Source organism: Rhineura floridana, chromosome 8, assembly GCF_030035675.1.
Source record: "Rhineura floridana isolate rRhiFlo1 chromosome 8, rRhiFlo1.hap2, whole genome shotgun sequence".
NCBI classification, from domain to species: domain Eukaryota; kingdom Metazoa; phylum Chordata; class Lepidosauria; order Squamata; family Rhineuridae; genus Rhineura; species Rhineura floridana.
Genome location: NC_084487.1, coordinates 1,839,092 through 1,864,757, shown reverse-complemented (window position 1 = coordinate 1,864,757; position 25,666 = coordinate 1,839,092). Strand labels below are relative to the sequence as shown.

The following is a 25,666-nucleotide window of genomic DNA, read 5'->3' as shown; positions in this document are numbered from 1 at the left end:
GGGCTGGGAGATGGGGACTGAAGGGGAAGTTTTGGTCTCTGAATTCCAGCCATGCCCATGTGGGTGATTGGAGGGTCAGGGTCCAGGCCGAAGGCAGGATCTGGAGAGAAGCCTGTCTGGAGACGGCTGCCGTGGAGGGAGCCAGAGAGGCTCAAAGGGGCTAAGAAATCCTCTTGTCGAGCTCCATCTCCGAAAAGCAGACTTACTGCCACCCACCAGAGTCTGGGCCCTGGAGAAGCATCTGTGCCAAAAGGCTGGGCTGCTGCTGTTGCTAGTCTGATTCACCATCGTCATGATTCATAAGCAAGGTGGGAGTTTCAAATGGGGAAGTTTCTGAATATGCTTCCAAATTCCAGACGCTGGAAACCGAAGGGGGAAGAGTGCTCTTGCGCTCAGGTCTTCCTTGCGGGCTTCCCAAGCAGAATTGGCTGGCCGCTGTGAGAACAGGATGCCCCCTTTGGCCAGATCCAGCTATTGGACTCTTCTTATGTTTTTATGTTCTTATGTATGTTGTTGTTGTTGTTGTGTGCCTTCAAGTCGATTACGACTCATGGCGACCCTATGAATCAACGACCTCGAAGAGCATCTGTCATGAACCACCCTGTTTAGATCTTGTAAGTTCAGCTCTGTCGCTTCCTTTGTGGAATCAACCCATCTCTTGTTTGGCCTTCCTCTTTTTCTACTCCCTACTGTTTTCCCCAGCGTTATTGTCTTTTCTAGTGAATCATGTCTTCTCATTATGTGTCCAAAGTATGCTAACCTCAGTTTCATCATTTTAGCTTCAAGTGATAGTCCTGGTTTAAATTGTTCTAACACCCAATTATTGGTCTTTTTCGCAGTCCATGGTATCCACAAATCTCTTCTCCAACACCACATTTCAAATGAGTTGATTTTTCTCTTATCCGCTTTTTTCACTGTCCAACTTTCACATCCATACATAGAGATCGGGAATACCATGGTCTGACTGATCCTGACTTTAGTGTTCAGTGATACATCTTTACATTTGAGGACCTTTTCTAGTTCTCCCACAGCTACCCTCCCCAGTCCTATAGCCTTCTTCTGATTTCTTGACTATTGTCTCCATTTTGGTTAATGACTGTGCCGAGGTATTGATAATCCTTGACAAGTTCAATGTCCTCATTGTCAACTTTAAAGTTACATAAAACTTCTGTTGTCATTACTTTAGTCTTTTTGACGTTCAGCTGTAGTCCTGCTTTTGTGCTTTCCTCTTTAACTTTCATCAGCATTCCTTTAGGATGCGCACCTTAATGTGGTGGAGGGGTTTGAGAGTGTTCAAGAAGCTGAGAGCAATGCTGTCAGGAGTCTAGACCAAGAGGATAGACTCCTAGCAGGGGCACCCATGGCAGAATGGTCAAAGCTGAAATACCAGACTAACATAAATCCAGACTCAGAGGAAGGCAATGGTAAACCACCTCTGAATATCTCCTACCACGAAAATCCTATGGACAGAGTATCCTTATGTATGTAGGCATTTTTAATACAAAGGATATGAAGGGCTTTCATAGAATTATAGAATCGTAGAGTTGGAAGGGGTCTATAAGGCCATTCAGTCCAACCTCTTCTCAATGCAGAAATCCAAATTAAAGCATCCCCAACAGATGGCTGTCCAGCTGTCTCTTGAAGGCCTCCAGTGTTAGCGAGCCCACCACCTCCCCAGGTCATTGGCCCCATTGTTATACTACTTCAGCAGTTAGGAAATGTTTCCTGATGTTCATTCTGGATACCCTGACCTGCTGGCAGCTACCTTGCTGCTACTTTGGCCAGTTGATTAGCTATACCTACAAGTAAATTAAGGATAATTAATTTCAGCATTAAAAATGGCAAATTCCATGTTAGGGATCGTGGAGGAAGGGTATGGAAACTGTCAATACTATAATGCCAGTTATCCAAACCTATGGTGCAAATCTGTACACAGAAAGCGGTGTACAGTTCTGGTCATCTCCCCTCAAAGAGGATATTGTAGAGCTGGAAACGGTTCAGAGTGATAAAGGGGATGGAGTGACTCCCTATGAGGAAAGGTTGCAACATTCAGGGCTTTTTGGTTTAGAAAAAAGGCGAGTCAGGGGCGACATGAGAGAAGGGTGTAAAATGATGCATGGCACTGAGAACGTGGACAGAGAAAAGGTTTTCTCTCCTAACACTAGAACCAGCTAGGGCTATCCAATGAAGCCAAATATTGGAAGATTCAAGACAAAGCTGAGGAAGAGGGTGGTGGGGCCTGGTTCTCCGACTATCCCGACCCTCACCTCAGCATTGCTGCCTGGAAGCTACCCCTCGGGTTGCTTGTGCTGCCAGGCCTCTCTCTTTGGCGCTAATGAGCTGTAGCACACTGGCTCTTTTGCTCTCCAAGGGGAGAGTTAGCAATGAGGATCCGGAATGCTGGAGAGCCTTGTGTCTCTCAGCTCCCGGCCTCCCCCAACAGCTGTCTGACACTTGGCACTAATTGGCTCTAATTAGCAGAGGGCTGAGTTGTTCTTCATTCCGATGCAAGGAGAGGAATCCAGGACTGAAAGTTTCCAAACAGACTGTGAAGATTTTCTAGACAATTTAGAATCGGGAAGGAAGAGAGACTACAACAGCAATTAATTGAGGGTGGAGGAATGCTGACAGGTGGCAGAGGTCAGGTTCCACTCAATTTGTGTCCTCGGAAATATCTCCTGCTGGGGAGTCTCACCCCAGAAGTCTAGGCATTGCTTTTCTGTGGCTGGTAGTCTGTCTCAAAGGCCGTCTTTTCAAGAACTTGACCCCTGGGTTGGTAAGCTCTTTTTCTGCTTAGAGGTCCTTGAACATTTATTTACTCCATCAATATATTACCACCTTTCCTAAGCTCAAGGTGGTGTTCGTAAACATGCAATAAAGCAATATAAAGCTCAAGTACAAGCCATAAACCATTGCAACAAAACAATGAATCGAGCAATTCAGAGCAATCCAACCATCAACCTCCAAAACCACCAGAATTCAGTGTGTTTTTCAGCCCCTTTTGAACCCTAAAGCAAAGAGGTAATTGCGCCCTCCTTATGAGGTCATTCCAGAACTTTGGGGCAATTGCAATAAAGAAACTCCCTAAAACATTTGGGGTATTTCCTATGCCAGCACAATAATGCAGCAATATACCTCTCTACTTCCTGTTAAGTTGACAAAAATAAACCAGAACATTTGTGGTATAAAAAGTTACAGGATTTCAGCAGAAACTTATGGGATATGCAAGTGAAGCTTTGCAACTGCTCTGAAAGTTTTGTAGGCACACTTTTGAAAGCAGGATCGTGTGGGACCACCCCCAATAGCATCACGAGCACAAATAATCGTGAATGAACAATGGAAAGGATGTCTGGAGGGGGCCTTTCTTGGGGGGGACTGCCTTCAAGTCGACCCTGAATTATGGTTACCGTATGAATAGGGATCTCATGGTAAGCGGTAGTCAGAGAGGTTTGCCATTGCCTCCCTCTGAGGCTAGTCCTCCCCAGCTGGCCAGGGCCTGCTCAGCTTGCCACAGCTGCACAAGCCAGCCCCTTCCTTGTCCGCAACTGCCAGCTGGGGGGCAGCTGGGCTCCTTGGGACTATGCAGCTTACCCACGGCTGCACAGGTGGCAGGGCATGTAACCCCTGAGCCACTCACTGTGGGGTGATCTTTAGCTGGCCCTTTATACCCAGGAGACACAAGCGGGGATTTGAACTTACAGACTCTGGACTCCCAACCAGGCTCTCCTCCCTACGTTAATTTGCCATTTCTCCCTCCACTTACCCTCTCCTGGCTCTTGCTCCCTATATGAGCTCCAAAGGAAGAGGCATGATGAGGGCAAATGTATCCACGTGCAGGGTTGGGGCCCCCCTCTGCCCTTCTGTAGCTCCTGTCTTCCATGACGGCTTCCATGGCTTGGCGCAGAAGGCCTTTCTCCCCTGTCCCTTCACACATGCAAGGTCCCCTCCTGTCTTCTGGTGACAGGGAGAGGAAAACCTCTTTCATTCTCATGAGATCGCTTAGAAATTTGGCCCCTGCTACGGCCCTTGCATTGCCAAGATAGAGCTGCATCCATCTGGCCAAGAGCAGAAGCAGACTTGCCACTGTTTAGCCAAAGCCCCTGGTTTTAACGCCAAATCATCACAAATGGGTTGCATGGAGAGAGGAGGTGGAGGCCTTGGCGCATGAAAAGGTCACTGTGTCCTTCACCGCTTAGTAGGCTGCTGTCAGTCCTTGACAGGGTGTGGGGATCAAATAGCATGCTTTTCATGCTGCCCCAGCACTTGTCCACTTCTGAATGCGATTTTGTTTCATAGGTGGGGGGAGGATGACTATGGAACATAATAGCACATGTTCTAAAACGAGAAAACTAGATTTCAGAACCTGAGTTGCATGAGCCACTTGAGCCAGTCTAGTTCTATACGCATGCATGCACATGCACCCTGTCAAATTGTGAATGTAGTTTTTTTTTAAAAAAAACACCTGTTTTTAATAATGTGTTTTATATTGCTGGTGGATCCACAGTTGGCTACAGAATTGTACTCAAAGAGTGCTTCTCAATGGTTCCTTCTCACACTGAGGGGAGGTAACAAGTGAGGTACAGCAGGGCTCTGTCCTGGTGCAAAGTGCTACACCTATGAAACAAGAAACCAAATGGCCCCTTCCAGCTTTACCATTCTCTGTCTCTGTGATCATCCTCATCAATCATCACATTTTATTCTTACTGTTGGAAGCCAGCCAAAGATGGGATCCACACTCCATCATCAACAGATACATGGCATGTTTGGGGACAGACTGGCAATGGGTGACACCACACTTCTGCATGACCTGCTTGCTTGCACCATTTCCTCCATGCTTTTATTTCACTGACGCCCCCCCACCTCCATGCAAGTGCTCTGTCCACCAGCACTGTTGTGTATATCGGCTAGAGGTGGGGAACCTGTGGAGTCTTCCAGAAGTTGTGGGACTTGAATTCCCAGAAGCCAAGATGGGCAATGGACACAGATGATGGGGGGAGTTGTAGTCTGGCAATGTCTGGGGGGCGCCAGCTCCAATCTCTTTTGAAACTGCTTTTCTTGACTATTAATTTCACTGGTTGGTGAGCACTAGTGAAATTGATTGATTGATTATTTGTTACATTCATATACTGCCTTTTTGCCAAGGCCCTCAAGGTGGTTTACAATTTTAAAATACTAAACAAATACATGGTGTCAAATATAACACATCAGACTCCTCTCAGGCTGACTGGTGGTCTCCTCAAGAGCTAATAGCAAATTAACAACTCCAACTTTGCTAGCTTCAGTGGTGACCAGCAGAGAGAGAGGCAGGAAAGGCAATGTCTGTGCTGCAGATGCCCAGGGGTCATGGGGAAATGGGAAGGAATCAGTTAAAGGAGCCACACCTGTTCATATGGGGAGGAGAGGCTAATGTGTGTTGTATGTGTGGGGAGACAAAAGCCATTCCCCAAAGTATAGTGGTCTGGGGTAAATAACATGAAGTTGGACCTACACTTCAGAACAGTGGCTGGCACCCTGTTTGGGTCAATGGACACATTTGGAATTTTCAGAAAGTTCCGTGGATGCCCGTTGCAAAATAGCCCAAAATGGGGGCATGGCATAACACAGAATGGCTGCCACATCTAAACGAACAGAAAACACGTCAGGACCACAAAATGGTACCAATGGCATGAAAGGCTCCTGCATCCACCAACTCTGAGCTCATTCACCAAGAGAAGCTGTTTGCACCTCCCAGAATGCATGGGAGTGTGGGTGTCCAATCCTGGTATCCGTTGAGGTGTGGGCATGGTTAAGGTGGGGTGCTGAATGTACCTCAGGGGAGGCTGAGCCTGTGCAAAGAGGCCCTGAGCAGGGAGAGTAAAGAGTCCTTGGTGCACTGTAGACTTTTGAGGGATATTTATTAAGACCATTTATGGACACAGTAGGAAGTTCTGTCAGGCACCATGTTCTCTTCTTCAGAAAGACCACAGGTTTACAGATTAATTTTTTTTAAAAATGCAGGAAGATTGAAATGTGATTGTACATGCACCTTCCTTCCTGCACGGCCATCACTTGGTTTTAAAACCTGACACAAACACCTCTAAAACTTATCTTCCATCTTTCAGGCACGCTCGATTGCAGCGGGAGAGACGCTCAAGTGCACTTTAAGTGGCACCTGGGAAACTGTCTCAGAGTGAGCTGTAACTCTCTCTCAGTCTTCTCTTCTCACAGCTAAACATGCCCAGTTCTTTCACTGCTCATAGGGCTTTATTTCCAGTCCTCTGATCATCCTCATTGCCCTTCTCTGAACCTGTTCCAGTTTGTCTGCATCCTTCTTAAAATGCGGTGTCCAGAACTGGAAGAGGTCTTCTGTATCTTTAAAGGTTGTGCAGGGGGAAGGGAGAATTCCACCTTGTGGTTTTTCCCATTACAGTGTTGCAAGAACACCTGCCCTTGGCTGACTTCCTCTTCTCCTAAAGATACAGGATCAGTCTCAGGCCCTGGACCTGGCAACCCTATGCCCTCCAGGTGCTTTGGACTACAGCTCCCATCAACCTCAGCCAGCCCGGTACCATGCTGTAGGCTTGTCCTAGCCTTTGACTTTGTCTAAATCTTATGGTGTTCCCCTGAGTCCTGAAACTATCAGAGGATTGATGACTGCAGAGGGCTGTGGGGCCATGGCACCCCATATTTGGAATGCCCTCTGCAGAGGAGCTCACCTGGCACCAACATTGATGCCATTTGCCATCAGGTGAAGACCTCTTTATTTGCCCAGGCATCCCAGCACCTCATGGTTGTTTTACTCTTCAGCTGGCTTCTATTGATTGCTCTTGCTGTCTCTCCATGCTCTTATTGTTGCAGTTCACTGTCTGCTGTTTTATTCTTTGAACTTTATGCCACACCAAGGGCCTGTGCCAAAGGGTGGCAAACACACTGACACTAAACATGCAAACACGTGTGCAATTTTATTGTAAGCCGCCCTGATTGCCCTATTATGGGGTAGAAGGGTGGGGTAGAAATATTTTAAATAAATAAATAAACAGGCAATCAAATAAATGTCCTCCTCCCTTCTGAGACCTTGCCTCCACCACTCTCCTGGGTCTTCAAATCCTTGGACACCCAGTTTGCTTCCTTGTCTGGCTAGTTCCAGCTCTCATTGTCTGGGACATCCACTGCTGATTTTAAAAATGGAAATGGGCTGCCTTCAAGTCGATTCTGACTTATGACGACCCTACGAAGAGGGTTTCCATGGTAAGTGGCATTCAGAGGGGGTTTGCCATTGCCTCCCTCTGAGGCTGAGAGGCAGTGACTGGCCCAAGGACACCCAGGGAGCTTCGTGGCTGTGGGGGTATTCGAACCCTGCTCTCCCATCTGTGCCAGTCTGTGATGCATCTTTCCTCCATTCCTCCCTTTCCTGTAGCCATCCCTTCTTGATTTGGGGGTTATTAAGCAGCTGCGTATGCAGACACATTGGCCTCTGGTGATTTGGGCTCCAATATGCTTCGGTCCTGCCTCCAGTGTTGTCCCTTTGAAAATAACAACCTCCCACTCAGAAGCAGGTTCTTTCTTTTTTTTGTCTCCCTGGCTTCCAACTCACACTTCCTTCCTCTCTTATTTGTGTACTTTTATCCGCTTTGTGAATCCCATTGTCCTGATTCTGCCATTCTAGGTGAGCCTCAGGGCTCCTTCAGACAGCTCTCACTTGGGGAGCTGTCAGTGTTGCTTCAGTGTGTCTTCACCTCACAGGAATGGGATGGGAGAAAACATCTGTGGCCCAACTCCCATCAGCCTCCCGCCTCCCCCAGCCAGCATGCCCAATGGTCAGGGAAGATGGGATGTTCTCAGGCAACAACATCTATTTATTTATTTATTATTTGATTTATATCCCGCCCTTCCTCCCGGCAGGAGCCCAGGGCAGCAAACAAAAGCACTAAAAACTTTAAAACATCATAAAAACAAACTTTAAAACACATTAAAACAAAACATCTTTAAAAATGTTTCTTAACAAAAGCTTTAAAAACATCTAAGCTTAAAAACATTTTTTAAAAGGTTTAAGAACATACTAAAAAGCATTTCTAGCACAGACGCAGACTGTGATAAGGTCTCTATTTAAAAGGCTAGTTGGAAGAGGAAGGTCTTCAATAGGCACCAAAAAGATAACAGAGATGGCGCCTGTCTGATATTCAAGGGGAGGAAATTCCACAGGGTAGGTGCTCCCGCACTAAAGGTCCATTTCCTATGTTGTGCAGAATGGACCTCCTGATAAGATGGTATCTGCAGGAGACCCTCACCTGCAGAATGCAGTGATAGACTGAGTATATAAGGGGGAAGATGGTATTTCAGGTATCCTGGTCCCGAGCTGTATAGGGCTTTGTTCACCAAAACTAGAACCTTGAACTTAGCCTGGTAGCAAATGGGCAGCATCTAGTGGGACACAGATGTGTCTTCCCCCACGTTGCCACATTAGATGTGCATGTGCTGGTCCTCAGGGCTGAAGGGAACAGGGCCATCACTCAGCTGTGCATCCCATGACACAACAGCTCTGCTTTGAGATGAGGAAGCCACTTTAAGTGGAGGATTTTGGGTCCCATTAGTGGCGGCCAAGTATGAAACAGGCAGGGCTGACCCGTGGGATCCACCAGGTTCTCCTATGCAAGCCCCAGTGAAAGAAGTGCAAGATGGACAGTGCCCTTTGGGATGTCTGTCTCACGCACTAACGTGTCACGGCTTGGGCCTGATTTGGCAGCGGTGGGCAGTGGTGGTGTAATCACACACTCCTGTAAGTACTCTGCCTGGGATTGCCCTTGACTGGTCAGGAGCTTCAGCTGGTGTAGGAGAAAGGGGTTCAGCCCCAGCATCTCCACCAGCTCTCAGCTGTCCTATGCAGTAGCCACAATGGCTATTCTCTACCTCCACCATCAGAGGCAGTATAGCAGGTGCTGGGAATTGCAGGTTGGAAGAGTGCTGCTGTTGCACTCAGGTTCTGCTCACCGGCTTCCCACTGGGGCATCTGACTGGCCACTAGGAGAACAGGATGCTGGACTAGATGGGCCCCCTTGGCCTCATCCAACAGGGCTGCGCTTATATTCTTACATTCACTTTGGACTCCCATTGGCCCCATGCACTTGACGCTCTTACTTAGTGAGCCAAGTCAGAATATCCCTTCCCTGTGTGCGCGTACTTGCGCACAACCACACTAGATTGAGAGGTAACATTTCACTTTCTGTCCCCCAGAGCCCTTGGAACTGGGTGGGCTAAAAAAGAAAATCCCTCTCATTAAACTGTCAACGTGTCCTGCAACTGTCCTCTTGTGTCAGACCTGCTGGCACACTTAGCCTGACACACCCTGACATAGATCTACCTTGACACAGACTGGCTACATACGTGTTCCATATGTGTGCCTTGTGGAAGCAGGCTGAGAGGCCTGGCAGAGAGTCGTCGTTTGTAGAGAAATACTCTCTGCCTTTGAACCACAGCTGGTGTAGCACAGTGGGAAGGAGAGCCTGGCTGGGAGTCCAGAGTCTGTGAGTTCAAATCCCCGCTTGTGTCTCCTGGGTGTCGAGGGCCAGCTAAAGATCACCCACAGGGAGTGGCTCAGGAGTTACTGCCCTGCCATCTGTGCAGCCGTGGGCAAGCTGCATAGTCCCAAATAGCCCAGTTGCCCCCCAGCTGGCAGTTGCGGACAAGGAAGGGGCTGGCTTGTGTAGCTGGGGCAAGCTGAGCAGGCCCTAGCCAGCTGAGGAGGACTAGGCTCAGAGGGAGGCAATGGGAAAACCCCTCTGAATACTGCTTACCATGAAATCCCTGTTCATAGGGTTCAACTTGAAGGCAATCCATTTTCATGAACCACAAGCTGTTCTTCTCCATCATCATTTTCCCCCCTGCATCTTAAAGGGTGCTCACATTTACCCACATAGTTACCAATGGGGCATCTGGTACATTGTATGAGATACACATCATGTCGCGATAATTCTGTCCATCTTTTCAGAATTAGTTGTTATGGAAGCGGGGAGATGGTTTTGTTGCGTTTCTTTTTTTAACAGTCTCTATAGAGAGGATCTGTTTGCAAGCTGTGGTGGTGAACTTTTCCAGTGGTGAAGGCTGTATCGGAATATGTCAAGATGCAGAGGCCCGCAGCTAATTGGCACATTCTGCTGTATGCCATCAACATCATTTGCAAATCAATCTCGGGAACCTGGCAAATGACAAACTACGCTTGATGGGTTTACATGTCCCTCTTTGAAAGAGTTGTTCCCCAAGATTGTTGAAGGGAGAGACTCAACTCTTGAAAAACCTTGAAAGATGGATTTAGAGCAGAGCTGGGGGGGGGGAACCATATTTCTCATAGTTTGACACAGAGCTTGGAAAAGTTACTTTTTAAAACTACAACTCCCATCAGCCCCAGCCAGCATGGCCACTGGATTGGGCTGATGGGAGTTGTAGTTCAAAAAAAGTAACTTTTCCAAGCTCTGGTTTGACACAGCTAGGACTGTTGCATTGCCAGGCTTGCCCCTGAAATCAGGAGGGCTGGGAAGGGATGTCTTTATAGAACTGAAGCTGGAATGCTCAGTCTACCCCAAGGGTGGAGGACTCCCAGCCCCTGGGCACAGTCTGGCTCATCTAATCATCCATGGTGGGCCCTGCCAACCCACAACACTGGAACAAGCAAAGACAACACAGAGTCAAGGGAGAGTGGCATGATTTCCATCCCCATCTTGGTGCTGGGCTGTGTAGGAAGGATTATCCCTCCTCACCCATCCCTGTGCCATGGTGGGAATGAAAATGATCGCCCCCACTCCTCAGATGATCTCTACAGCTGATCAGATGAGGAGGGAGGCTGTGTATCCGCCTGCATACATGACTGCGTGATGGTGTGCATGTGTGTGGGTCTGCATGTGTGTATGGTGAATGTATGTGTTTGTGGGAGAGTGTCCCCACCTGTTACCAACTTTGGCCCCACCCAACTTTTGGGGCCCACCCACAGCCATCATGTAGCACTCAGAGGATTGGCAATGAGAGAATGCAGCCCTTTGGGGGGGGTCAAAAGTGGTTCCCCACCCCCAGTCTTGACCCCAAAGCCCATGGCAAACTTACTATAAACCTAATGGCCATATCTGTGGGTGTGAAGGAGGGGAATTTATCCTGAACTGGATTGATAGGAAAACAGAACCTCTCATCCAGTCATTTTGCAAACAGGAATAATTCTCAAAAGGGGATGTGGACATTAAAGGGAATAGGGCACTCTATCTTTCCCTCCCTCCCTCGCATCAGTGCCTGGAAAGAGAGTGTGGGCCTCTACTGGCAGGCTTAAAAATAAGAATAGTGGCATTTCACCAAAAGAAGCCACGTGGAGAACGTGTCACTCTAGATGTGGACGTCGCTCCATTTCCCCCCTAGCCAGAGGTTTGCTGGCGATGGAGACAGAAATGATATTTGGATAAATTCAAACTGGCGGGGGCACCTTGAAACACAAACAGACTTCATTCATCATTGTGCAGCAGTGGATTGGCCACCATAGTTGCTGGGGTGCAGAGGGAGATTCAAGGCCCCCTGGGAGGAGGGAGCACTTACAGCGTCCCACTTACAGCGTCCCTCCGTATGAACTGCAGGCAGGCAGTTGAGAGAGGGGGAGGGAAACATCTCTCTCCTTGCATCTTCCACGCCATACCTCAGGGTATGAAACCTCTTGCTGTGTTGTCTTTTTTTCTAAGCTAAAACAGCTCCAAGTGCATTTGCCTTGCCTCATTCACAAGGTACTCCACACACACACACCACTGGTTATTACTTTGCCTTTTCTAGTTCAAGGATATTCTGCTTGCAATGGGTGGGGGGGGGCAACAATCTTATGAAAAAGCCCGGGTTTCTGTGACTCACAACGTGAATAACCCTCAACACAATCCTCCTCTGACGCCTCAGCCTCCCCTCCTCCGTATCTTTTGCCCGGAATATCCCCAGTCCGGTTGGGGCTGCAGATCCGTGTACATCCTGGAGCCTTGGCAATCTGGTCTGCTTCTCAGCCATTCCAAGCATTCAAGAACAGTGCAGGCAGGCAGGCAGGCTTTCTCAGGTGGCACCAGCTGGGCTCAGCAGGAAAGGAGTCTCTTGAGAGCCTGAATGCCACCTGGCCCTGTTTAGTTTAGCTGTTTGCTTTAAAACCTCACATGAGGATGCACGGATGTGTGGAAATTGCTCAGATTTATCACTTTGAGAAAGTGGGGTGTTGCTGGAAAGAAGGATGATGCAAAGGACGCAAGAAATGCCCCCCACCTCCCTCCAGCAAGTCTGTGTTTTACTGGAATGGCTGCAGCCACTCTGTAGTTTATTTCCAGCTACTTACATCCGTAGTCGTCATGATAGAGCATTAGTGCAACCGGATCCTATGCATGCTTACACAGAAGTAAGCACCAGTAGAGATGGAAGGATCTGTCAATTTCAGTTCTCTCAGTTTCTCATTTTTCCAAATTCAGTTCTCCACATCTTTACAGCAATTTGTGCTATTTTTTTAAAAAAAATCTTTGTGAAAATTCTTGCATTTTAGTGCAAATTTCTCCTAATACACACATTTTTGTCTGCAGTTTTGACCAGTGTACATATTTTTGCAAGCAATTTCTCCTAAGAAATGTAATGTTCACTAATATAGTCATTGTTATGCACCCCCCCCCATATATGCGTTTTTGGGAACTTTGGTTGCAGAACTGCACGGCTTACTTTGGAGAGGTGCAAAGTTCAAAGGATGGCTGGCTCTGTTTTGGTTCTCATATTGTTTTGGAAAGTATGAATTCAACAGGTTCTGTTTTAAATACAAACTGAATAGAATTTGTCCCCCATCTCTGTTCCCAAGTTGAGTCTGCAGAGGAACAATGGCCTCAAATGCAAATGCCTTCACAACATTTAACAGGCATTTGCTGCTCCTACCGCGAGGGAAAGAGGGCAGAAGAGTTTGGCCTAATATAAGAGGATTGTTATCAGTACAATACAGGACCAAAATTGTCCGGTTAACCATTGTAAAAGTTCATTATCCCCTGATGAAGGCCTGTGATTACAGGCTGAAACACGTTGGGCTTCTTTGAAAAAAATCTTGCAATAAAACCAGTTTTCTATAAAATACTTCAGCATTCTGGTCTTTGACCCCCTTTGCCTAAACGTGAGTGCCAAGAGCGCTCTTGGGAAACAAAAATGGCTTCCCCATGAGGTGAAATTCCGACTGTGTTGAAGCCAGTGATGGAGGGAAGTTCCATAACTGGGGAGGGGGGGAGGCCACAACGAGGGAAAAGGCCCCCTGCTCCGGATCCCCTCCCCAATGCGGCAAACTATATTCATTGGTGGAAATGTTAGCACTCACCACTGTTTCTGCTATGAGCTTTTAAACTCTTGATAAACAAGCTTTTCCCTTGATAAAGAAATCTCCTGCCCCCTCCCCTTGAAAAACAATGTACGGGAGCATCCCCAATCTGTGCACCTGTTGTTTTCACCTTTGGAAGATGTGACTCCCTCTTTGTTTGCGTTATGCATGGCTTGGGTCTCCTCCCTGACCTGCTCCCATGTACAGTGGATGTGCCACAGTATAACAGAGGGGTGGGAGTGAGTCCCTCCTTTGCTCATCCCGTGATGATCTCCCTCCCCTCCCTCACTCTGCACTCATCTGGGGAAGAAAGGCCTCATCAGATGTTCCCAAAGAATGGAGCAGCTGTGTTGGGACATTTCCAGACGACCTTTTTATTCAACATTCATCCTGATTGGTTTGCACGGGTGTTAGATGACACTATGTCACTCCCCAGTGCATTTTCGCATCACTTTCCTTATCGCAAGAACTCCAGTCTTTTGGAGAAGTAGAGGTTCTCGTTCAAGAGACTGCCCAATCAACTATAGTAGAACAACCGGAATTTGTTGGAATGTGATTGAATCCCACTCCAAAATAGGGACACGCTGGATGCGCCCTTAGTCTGTTGCAGAAAAAAACAGTAAACAGTCTTGTGCCTTATAGACATTTATATATTTATTTATTATTTGATTTATACCCCACCCTTCCTCCCAGCAGGAGCCCAGGGCGGCAAACAGAAACGCTAGAAACACTTTAAAACATCATAAAAACAGACCTTAAAATCCAGTAAAATAAAACAACATTAAACACATTTTTTAAAAAAAGCTTTAAAAACATCTTTTTTAAAAGGGTTAAAAACATATTATTAAAAAAAACATTAACAAGCAATTCTAACACAGACGCAGACTGGGATAAGGTCTCAACTTAAAAGGCTTGTTGAAAGAGGAAAGTCTTAAAAAGCCGCCAAAAAGATAGCAGAGATGGCGCCTGCCTAATATTTAAGCGGAGGGAATTCCACAGGGTAGGTGCCGCCACACTAAAGGCCCGTTTCCTGTATTGTGCAGAACGAACGTCCTGATAAGATGGCATCTGCAGGAGGCAATGCCACAATAATATTTGCCTAGTCTTTAAGCTTCCACAAAATTGTTGTTATTGTTTTATTACAGCCATTATATAGCATAATATGTTATATGAAAGTATTTAATATAATATGGGGTTATCTCACATGTTACTTCTACACTGTATATTCCCCTTGTGCAGGAGAGGCCCTCGTTTACCCTGGGCCCCAGAACTAGTGTTGCACACTAATCACAGTGGTGTTTTGCTTCAATTGTCCAGAGATCCATCCCATTGCAAACAAAGGGCTCATGCTCCCTTTCTCGGGCAGCTGGTAAAGTTGCTCATGTCCTTTTATGCATAGTCATCATTCCAACTTCAAAGACCTCTCAAGGCAGTTGGAGCCTTGTTATAACTTGAAGCATCCTGGAGGCAAAATACAACTTTGATCAGCTTGGAGAAAGCCTGTGTTTTTCTGTCCCTCAGTGGCTTTCAAAGCTTCCCCTGTTGATCTCTGGTCTTGCCAGGTACAGCCTGTGGAGTTGTGAATATTTCAATTAGACATTCTGGGGAGGGTCCGTAGCTCAACAGGAGAGTATCTGCTTTGCATGCAACCCCCCCTGCACACACCTCCACTTAAAAGTAACTCAGATAAGACCTTTCTCCAGCTGAGACCCTGGAGAGAAGCTGCACGTCAAAGTCAGCAGCACTGGGCAAGTAGCCTGACCTGGAGTAAGAAGGTCATTTTCTGAGGTACTTAATGGGGTCTGGGCATCCTGAGCAGGAGGGATCTTGGGCCAGCAGACCCCCCCTCTGTGTTGAAGGTGCCAGTGCAGTCTGGTCCATTGGGGTCACCAGCTTTAGCCTGCCTCGCCTGCCTTGCCTTTTCTCTTACAACTAGACGAGGGTGGCCCTGACTAGCAGCCCTGCAGAACCCGACAAGGAGGAGGAGAAGGGTGAAGCAAAGCAGAGCTAGTTGGCTCTGCCGGTCATTGGCTCTTGTGCTGCCGACTGTGGGGCTCCCTGCCTTCCGCCCTACCCCCCCCCGTGGGCACCAGCCACCACTGGAAGGCACTGCAATTTTTTGCAGCATACCACTTCCTTAGGAAGTCTCTCTTGCTCTGCTCTTTGGTGGGGCTTGGTTTTGCGACAGCCTTGAAACTTATGTATATCACTTTTACGTAAGAAAGCTGGACTCTTGCCTTCCAGGCTCTTTGAAGGTGGTGATTTCGACGAGGCTATGTTTATTCAGTGTTTTCCTTTATGCCCTTCAAAATTAATGTCTACATGTAGTGATAGTGACCTCTTGCTAAAGTCTTCCTCCCTTCTCTGAAAATCTGCCTTGCTTTCTGAGATCTGTCCTCAGTGTAGGCTTACTGAATATCCGACCTTGGTTTGTAACACTTAGAGGAGGGGGAGAGGAAGGGAGGAGGCCCAAGGATCCTACTGTGGCCCAGAAAGTATGTGTGTGTGTGGGACTGGAGGAGCTCTGAATCCTTGCACATATTCCCAATCCAACCCTTGGCTCAAAGAATTACAGACACCGATTTCTGCTTAGTCCTCTTTTGTCTTCTTCCCAGGGACCTGGTGTGTCATGTGACTTGTTTCACTCTAGTGCAACCCCACACAACCAGGAGGCGAGTGTGAATAAAGCAACCATTTGGGGATGACCCAATGGATAGTGAAAAGTGTTTCTCCCTCCCTGTTTTCAGTGCCCAGATTCTGCTGTGGACCGTGTGAAGTCATGAGAAAGGGAAGAGTGCCCTTTAGGTAACTCCTGTACCTGTGGACTCAGCCTGGGTGAGGCTTCCAGGCAGGCTGCCTGCCTGTCTCAGAACAGTATGGTCGCTCTTGATGGGCATGAAATCTGCACCCCACCCTCCCAGTCCTGGTCACTCTTCTGACGGCTGCTTTTGCTGGCCTTCCAGATCCTCCTCCACTCCTTGCAGTTGCTGTCACTCCTGGACAGGTGGTCGATAGCAGGGGGGCACACTTTGGATTTAACCATTTACTTCATTCAGGGCTTTTGCCTCCTGTGACCATCTGCTTTCTTTCACAAACAGAGCTGCTGCCCTCGGGGCCGACTGACCAGCTTGGTCATTCCTGTGCATACAGGCAGGCCCCATTAATTAGCCTCACCCCACCCCCACCCCAAGTGCCTGGGATGCCTCTAGTTAGGTCAGCAATGTCTGAGAATACCAGCTGTTCTAAAGGAGTTAGCTTTAAATCTTCTGGCATCCACTTACAAGTGGGCGTGCATCTCACACATTATCTGATGGCCTATTGTTAAAGGTTGCATACGACTTTGCATTTTTCTGCGGGAAATACCGTAAATTACAGGATTAGAGAGGAGATGAAATGTACCCTTGTTTTATATTAAAATTGCACTCCTGCGGACTGTTTTCTTTAGGAAGGCTTTTTAAAAAATCCTTTGCTTACTGCTAAATGAGCACTGGGTGGGCACACATTTCTTAGCGTGAGTTGTTCCCCGGACTTGGGGGAGAGGAGGGGGAAGGAGGCAGTCGGAAGGCATTTCAAGCACAATGGAACGGTGCATTCTGTGTAATTAACAGTGATGCTCTTCAAGAAGTAGTGTAAGGACGGAGAAGTGAAAGCAGGCCAAAGCAGGGAGCCAGCCAGCAGGCCGGATCCTGAGCTTCCCCATGCCCCGCCCACATGTCATTCCCCTGACTTCTCTATGACATCAGATGACCCAGCTGGCCTGGCAAGGGTCTTAATTTGTCCTGTAAGTCTGCCCCCCCACACGCGCATGCTGCTGCACCCCAGATGTTCCATGTCAATCTCATGGGTTCCTGTCTGGAAACTCTGGAGTGCAGCTGATCAGTGCTGATTGCAACATCCACTTTCAGCAGCGATCAGCTGAACTCAGGAGCTCCCAAGAGGAACCAGTCCCAGCAGGGCTTGCATTTGGCACCAAATCTAAAAAGTGCCACATGCAAGCCGCACTTGCCAAGGAGCAATCCAGAGCGCACTTTAAGGCTCCTGATTGTCCAGTGGCAGCTATGTCTTCACATGCCCCACACCTGCCATCACAGATGGTTTGGAGCATGGTCTGGGGAAAACAGCCTCACAGGCCAAAAGAGGACTCCTGCCAGGCTTAATCTGGGCCCATGGGTCGGAGGTCCTCCACTATGGATCTAGGCTTATGGATATTTGTTTCCAGTTTTTTGTTGGCTGTTTCCTGTGACAGCTTGTCAGTCAGAGTTTTGCAGTCCAATTTGGTGCACGATTATTCAGAAGCAAGTCTCACTGAGTTCAGTGGGACTTCCCCCCATGCAAGTGTTCATCAGATTGCAGCCTTAGTCCTGAAGGTCCATGGGACTGCGAAGGTGGCTCATGTCATCTCTCCATCCCCCTGCCCTAACAAATGATGTCTATCCAACCTTTTTCTTAAGGGAGGAGACACCACAGCCTCCCCAGGTGTCAGCCTTCTCTGTTGTTGAACTGCTGCTATGGGTTTCTCTTTGAAGGTTTAGCCAAGTCTGTTTCCCCTGAAGAAGCGCTTGCTGTCCACTGGCCCTCAAAGCATGCATTTTAGTTGGGTCACTGGCAAAGCGGTGTTTCATGACTTCGTGGGGAAATGAAGGGAACTGGAGGGGCTGTTATCTTGGCATATTGTTGACTTATAAGAGAGCCAGCAAATTTTTGTGGCCAGTCATGAGATAGGATCTTCTGTCCCGTGAGGATCTCTCACAGATACCTAATCTGCGTTTCTTGTACAAATCTCCAAAGAAGGAGATGGTTCTACATCCCTGGTCAGCCACATTCTTTGCCGAATGGCTTTTAGGAAGATCTTCCTAACCCTCCCCTTCCTCTAATTTGAATGGGCTGACCCTTGTCCTAACTCCGTTGGATCCAGTGAACAGTGGCTCTTTCACTCTTTTCTTGCTAAATGTTACCTGGGAGACCTCAAGCTGTAGCCTCTTTCCTCAGAACTCCTGTTGCTTCTAGCAACAATCTCGTCCAGCCTCACTGGAACTCTTGAGCCATCATGACAGAAGACTGCCTTGCCATCCTAGGCTGGACCGAGAGAGCACCCCCTGCCCCCAAGCATCCTCAAGTGACATATTGGGCAAGGCAGCTGATATCACAGAGAGAGAGATGAAGCCTAAGAAAGTTCACATCTCCCCTACGCTCTGCTCCTCTCCCAGATCTTTTGCTGGCAGAATGGCCCAGTAAATTCAGTCATGGCCAGGCTGATCTGAGGGTTATTTGGCCTGTAAGTCCAGGCACACTCATTAGCCTTTCTCGTTGGGCTACCCTCCCATTCTTTATTCTTTCAGAGATCTTGTTTGCCGTCTTTGCCTCTGCCTCACATTGCACAGATGTTTTCATCAGCTGCCTCACAAGGAAGCACCACATGATTAATAGTGATGGCCTAGAAGAGCCTTCCTCACCTGGTGACCTCCTGATGGACCCCCAGCTGCCATCATTCCCACTCAGGTCAAGGATGATGGCAGCTATAGTCCAGCAACATCTGGAGGGCACCAAGTTGGGGAAGGCTGCATACAATTTCTTAATTACCAGGTTTGGTATACACATTTGTCCAGCTTGTAATGCTGAACTGAACTGTGTATTTAATATTGCGCCCCAGAGAAGAAATTCTTGGAGAAATGGCTCTTAGTATTGGGCGATTCTGTGCAGGTGCATTCAGTCTTCAGTGGGCCGGGTGCCACAAACCAGCCGCTTGTTAGGTGGATTCGCTGAAGTTCTTGATGCTTGTGAAAGCGAATTCACACCCATAATATAATACATTGAATATGCACACGGAGAATCTCATTTAACATTCCAGGCCAGAGAAGAAATTGTAGGGGAAGTGGTTCTCAATAGTTAATATGCAGCACAGCTGAACAAAGTGTTTACCAAACCAGGCAATTATGAGCTTCTATGATGATGAAACTCCATTGATTGCTGAGAAACTGTATGAATTTTTAAATGGGCACGTGGTTTACAAAACAACTCTGAACCCTTGATGAATTGGGGAAATGTCTGGGCCACAGCATTGCACCATTTGCAACCACTGCCAGTACGCTGATGCACGTGGCACCAAACTGTGCTACAATGCAGTCACAAGCTTGAGTGCAGCGCCATCAGTGTGAGTGTATCCACACTCTTGATTCAGAAGAGAGCTTGGAAATTCTGAACACTCGCAAGACAAGCTCATAAATACTGAGCTGATTCTGAACAGGGCTGAGGAGAGTTTCCCCCGTCGCTAGTCCTTAGAAATATGGTGCCTTTCAACACATAAACAGGCCGCCTCAGTGGTGGCTCCCCATTTATGGAGTGTTCTCCCCAGGGAGGCATGCCTGGCACAGTCACTAACTGCTTTTAGGCGCCAGGAAAAACATTCTTGTTCTGCCAAGCATTTGGAGCTTAACTGTTCTGCTTTTCTTTGCAGGGGTGGTGGTGTTCATGGCGTATTTTACATTTTTTTAATTCTTGTTTTAAACGTGTTTTAAATGTTTGGTTTTATAAGTGGCTTTCAGTTTCACTTTTCGGGGGGGGGGGGGAACAACTAAAATAAATAAAGCAAGCATGTTCTTCAACCACAAAGGTTTTCCACCTAAAGAGCCTGTGAGCTGCTCTCATTCTGCTTTGTTTGAACAGTTAATTATGACTAAGAGCCATTTTTAATCAGTGTTAATCAGTGTTATTTATTTATTTATTTATTTATTATTTGATTTACATCCCGCCCTTCCTCCCAGCACGAGCCCAGGGTGGCAAACAAAAGCACTAAAAACACTTTAAACATCATAAAAACAGACTTTAAAATACATTAAAACAAAACATCTTTAAAAACATTTTTTTTAAAAGCTTTTAAAACTTTTTAATAAAAAGGTTACAAACAATGGTTTTTTTAAAAAAGGGTTTTAAAAACATATTAAAAAGCAATTCCAACACAGAAGCAGAATGGGATAAGATCTCAACTTAAACGGCTTGTTGAAAGAAGAAGGTCTTCAATAGGTGCCCAAAAGATAACAGAGATAACAGAGATGGCGCCTTTCTAATATTTATGAGTGACTAACTTGCATTTATTTATTTTTAAGCAAAGCAACACTTCTTTCCAGGGCCCGGTGCTGTTGTGTAGCAAGGCCAGGAGTGGTGGTCCTCCAGGGAGTCTGGAATTGAGCTGAATGCAAAATCTGTGTCAACCGCCTGACTCAGAGATGCCGCAGCACAAAGTCAGCAACCCCCAGATTCGTGGTTTTCCATGGGGATAGAAAGCAGGGAGATTAACCCTTTCTGCTTCAGGCATGGCCCACTGAAGTCAGGAAAGGCTTTTCATTTGTGCTGCGGACTTGTTGCCTTCCAGATGTTTTGGACTACAATCTCACAGCCTGTGCTGGCTGGGGCTGAGGGGAGTTTGTTTATTTATTTATTTCATTTGTATTTTATGTTAACCGCCCAGAGAGCTATCGCTAGTCGGGCGGTATATAAGTTTAATAAATAATAATAATAATAATATACCGCTCCATAGCCAAAGCTCTCTGGGCGGTTTACAACCATTAAAAACATTAAAAACAAATATACGAATTTAAAACACATTTTTTTAAAAAGCAATTTAAAAACACATGCTAAAATGCCTGGGAGAACAGGAAAGTCTTGACCTGGTGCCAAAAAGATAACAGGGTTGGCACCAGGTGCACCTCGTCAAGAAGATCATTCCATAATTTGGGGGCCACCAGTGAGAAGGCCCTCTCCCTTGTTGCCAGCCTCCCAGCTTCCCTCGGAGGAGACACCCGGAGGAGGGCCTTGAATGTTGACCGTAGTATACAGGTGGGTTCGTATCGGGAGAAGCATCTATCAGGTATTGTCCTAAGCCATGTAAGGCTTTATAGGTCAAAACCAGCACCTTGAATCGAGCTCGGAAACATACAGGCAGTCAGTGCAAGCGGGCCAGAATCTGTCTGGTCCCTGTTACAAATCTGGCCGCTGCATTTTGCACAAGCTGCAGTTTCCGAACCGTCTTCAAAGGCAGCCCCACGTAGAGTGCATTGCAGTAATCTAATTTAGAGGTTACCAGAGCATGGACAACTGAAGCCAGGTTATCCCTGTCCAGATAGGGACGTAGTTGGGCCACCAACCGAAGTTGGTAGGAGGCACTCTGTGCCACCGAGGCTGTCTGAGCCTCAAGTGACAGAGATGGTTCTAGGAGAACCCCCAAGCTATGAACCTGCTCCTTCAGGGGGAGTGCAACCCCGTCCAGGACAGGTTGGACATCCACCATTCGGTCAGAAGAACCACCCACTAGTGGCATCTCAGGCTTGTCTGGATTGAGCCTCAGTTAGTTTAGAGTCCTAAACATCTGGAGGACATCAGGTTGGGTGAGCTGGCATAGGGTCTATGCAAGGAGAGCTCTCTCTTCTTCAGAGCCATCAGGAATTTCCGCAGCTAGGAACAGGATTCGCATGGAGCATTACCCAGTTGCATTTCCTGGGGAGGTTTCAGGGCAGCTTCGTGTATTATGGAGCAGAGCTGGCTGCAAAGCGTTCTCCCCTCTGTTTGTGGGCTGGGAGGAGCTGCAGCCCATTGCCTGGAACATGTCTAGAGTGCAGTGGTGGCAGGAGGCCCCATGTCACTGGGGCAGTGGAATCTGCCCTGGGTTTTAGTCCAAACTTCCAAGGAGCTGTCCGAGGTGCTGAAAGCTTGGAGTAAAACTCAGAACAGATCCTGCTGCCCCGCTGCCATGGAGCTGCTAGCCATCGCTGGTAGAGTGGAAAACATCCCTTCGTCCTGAGTTCCCTTTGGCATTTTGTCAAAATGTAAGCCGTGAACCAACCCTGAGCAGAAGAGTTTTGTTTGTGTCTCAGGGATGTGACTGGTCACATCAGACTGACTTAGGAGGGAGTTAAAGCAGAAATCCCTGTAACTGTTCCCACAGAGGGAAGCAAGCCATTCTGTAGCTGCACCTTGGTCCAGACACTTGACATAATATGTTGAGATCACAGGGATTTAAAAAAAAAAGTTCCTTTGGAAGTGCCAGTTGAACTACAGGGAGGCAGTTGTATCCAGCATGCTGCCAGACATGATCTGATGCCAAGATCGTTTTGCCTGTTTGGGATTACAACTCCCATCAGCCCTGGCTGGCATGGACATATGATGCTTTGGCCGCTGGGAGCATGCCTGGCTTGACTGGGGCTGATGGGAGTTGTAGTCTAAAACAGCTGGAAGGCATCCATTTGGGGAGTGGCGGAATGAAGCACACCTGCTTTCCAATTTTATTATTTATTTTATTTATTTGTTGAATTTGTATACTGCCCAACTAGCATAGCTCTCTGGGCGGTGTACAACAGAGGAATATAAATATACACAATAAAATTCAATAATTCAGTGCAAGGAACATGTATGTAGGCATCCACAAATCTAAAATCAGTTAAACATATTTAAAAGACTAAAATAGACTAAAATGCCTGAGAAAAGAGGAAGGTTTTAACTTGGCGCCTCTCTAGGTAATTGGTTCCATTGTCGTATGGCGCTAACAGGAGGTTTTTCCTGATGTCCAGTGGAAATCTGGCTTCCTGCAACTTGAGCCCATTATTCCGTGTCCTGCACTCTGGGACCATGCTGGGAGAGAGATCCCCCCCATCTCTGCTCAGTTTCCAAATGAGAGGCAGTGGTGGTGGTCTCAATGCTGCTTTGAAATTCTGTCTCTTAGCTGCTCTCCACCCTCATCTCAGATATGTTGGGGCTGCAGAGGTGAATACCCTCTGCACATCCTCAGAAACATTGTTCTTTATCTCTCAGTGGCACGTCTCAGGGCTTGAGCTTTGATACTGGGGTCAAGTCTTGGCTAAGATTAAACCCTTGGCTCAGTTCCAGCCCTCCTCTCTCCTTGTCTTCCATTCAGGCCACCTTTCTTTGTGCCAGGTGGAAATGGAGGCTGAGGTAGGGTGACAGCTGCTGCTGTCGGGAGATGTGGTCCCTGCAAGAAGCTGGCAGCAAATGTTGTGGACCGTCGTGTCTCAGTGGCTGAGCACGCAGAAGGCCCCAGGTTCAGTCTCTGGTAGAGCTGGGAAAGGCTCCTTGCCTGGAATCCCTGAAAGCCGCTGCCAGTCAGTGTTCACATTACTGAGCTAGATGCACCAGCAGTCTGACCCAGCACAAGGCACCTTCCCGTTTGGGGCAGGGCACCTGCTTCTGCTTGCAAAAGGACCTAAGTTCGATCCCTGGTGTCTTCAGGTAGGGCTGAGAGAAACCCCTGTGAAACCTGGCGAACCACTCCCAGTCAGTGTAGGCGACACTGAGCGAGATTGACCCAGCTTTCTATGTAAATTACTAGTAAGTTGAGGGCCTTTTGGACATGCTTGTGCGTACTTGCTCATGCAGCATTACATCCCATGCTTGGGTCCTGCTATGAACGTTCCACCTCCAAGGCTGAGTTTGAATCCAGGGCCAAGGGCCCGGGTGGGCACTCTGGGGTCAAGAGGTGGCAGTGGGTGGAATGACAGCTCAATGCAGGAAACTGTCTGCAACCGGCAGCCTGTCTGGCTCTCCCTGCAGCTCCCCCCTTCCCCCTAACGCTTACCCGTCAAAGGAGAGGGGCTGGCAGGGCAGGCCAGCTTGGGAGCCATGTGCTCTGCCTGGGAAAAGCCTCCGTTTTCAGCCCAATTGGGTGTGTGTTGGGGAGGGTTCAGCTGTTGCTGCTCATGGGTGTTTTGCAGTGACTGAAAGCACTCTGCACATGCTCTCTCTTTACTGTTACTTCACCTCTTTGTGTGTTGAGAGCAGGTTCCGAGGAGGCCCTGGATAGTGGGGGGCAGTTAACACGTATGGGGGCGAGGAGGGAACAGACCAGAAAGGGAGGGAGAGAGAAGAGGGGCCTCTGGCGTGGTTCCAGGGACATCCCTTGGCCGGATGGGGGCTGAATTCTCCCTGGGTTGCAACTTCTTTCTTCCGGAGAAGGGGGCTCCTGTGCCTCAAACAGCCATAGAAAATCAACAGGTGCCAACTTTCCATTCCTGGAGAGAAAGCTCCACCTGTTGAATGCCTGCCTTGTGTTCTCTTTTGAAGGGCAAGAGAGCGCGACGATGCCTCCCCCCCTAAATTCTTTTGCAGCTCTAATTACGCCAGGAAGGGAAGGGGGCGTCCCCGACACGGGGCCAGGAGGGGGAGGAGGGTCTTTCCCGGGAAAAGGAGGCAGGCAGGACGGGGCCAGGCGCGGGCAACACCTGGAGAGCAGCTCCGGGGCGAGGCGAGGAGGCCAGCCGGCCGGCGACGGACTTTGGCCAAGGCGAGCGCTGACCCCCCCCGGGGACGCAGGCAGGGAGGGGGGCACGGCCAGATGGGCCCCGCCTCCCGCCGAAGGGGAGGAGCCGCGCGGCTCGGGGAGGCACCTGCCACGGCGCCCGCACGAGCCGCCGGAGCCGGCCGGGGTTGCTGGCAGCCAGGCCGCCCCCTCGCCTCGCCGCCATGTGCGGGCAGCAGCGGCGGCGCGGAGGAGCAGCGGAGGCGGCCGCCACCGCCGCAGAATCCCGCCGGCCGCAGCTGAGTTGAGCCGGGCAGCGCGATCCGGAGCAGGGTCCGGATCGGGGGCCGCCGGAGCAGAGCCATGGCGCTGCCCTCGGAGGTGGCGGCGGCGGCTGGACGCGGCGGCGGCGGCGGCAGGAGCAGCGGCAGTGCCCGGCCCCAGCATCCCCGCCTCGGCAGCCGGCCCGGCGGAGCCCCGGCCGGGCGACGAGCGGCGGGCTCCGGCTCCTGGCGGCGGCTGCAGCGACTCCGGCTCCCCTCGCTGCGGCTGCCCGGGGCGCGCTGAGCCTTGCGGAGCCCGGCAGGCAAAGGCGCCTCCCTCCTGCCCGAACCCGGCTCGCTGCGCCCACCCTCCCGCCTGCCTCCTCCCTCCCCATCGGCCCCTGCCTCCCATCCCTCCCGGGCGGCCCCGATCCAGGGAGGGGTCCGGCGCCGCGGGCATGGCGCTCCTGCAGCAGCCGCCGCCGCCCCCGGCGGGCATCACCACCGTAACGTATATTTTCGTTTACAGCCCCAGCGGGAGCGGGAGCGGGCCTGGGGGGGCGCCGGGCGCCGGGCCGGGCGTGGAACCCACCCCGCACGCCGCGCCGGCCCCGCTGCGAGGCCCCAAGAGGAAGCTGTACAGCGCCGTGCCCGGCCGCAAGTTCATCGTCGTGAAGAGCTACACGCCGCAGGGCGAGGGCGAGATCCAGCTCAACCGCGGAGAGGCCGTCAAGGGTGAGTGAGTGAGGGCGGGGGGGCGGGGTTGCAGGACTCGCCTCCCCCGTCTTTGGCAGGCAAGTTTGGATCAAGTGGGGGAGGGGCTTACAGGAGTTTGCCGGGTGG

At 49.1% G+C, this 25,666-nt stretch overlaps 1 protein-coding gene across 5 annotated transcripts in view; it reads left to right on the top strand.

Moving 5' to 3' along the window:
- Positions 1-25,666, top strand: part of SHANK3 (SH3 and multiple ankyrin repeat domains 3) — a 445,396-nt gene that overhangs the window by 207,232 nt on the left and 212,498 nt on the right. For all 5 annotated transcript variants that reach the window (XR_009764300.1, XM_061637962.1, XM_061637959.1 and 2 more), the window contains one exon: positions 25,353-25,558. Coding sequence is in view for 4 of the 5 variants with exons in the window: in XM_061637962.1 (XP_061493946.1) it covers positions 25,353-25,558 (206 nt within the window). In the remaining variant the exon portion in view is untranslated. The remainder of the gene's footprint in view (positions 1-25,352; positions 25,559-25,666) is intronic.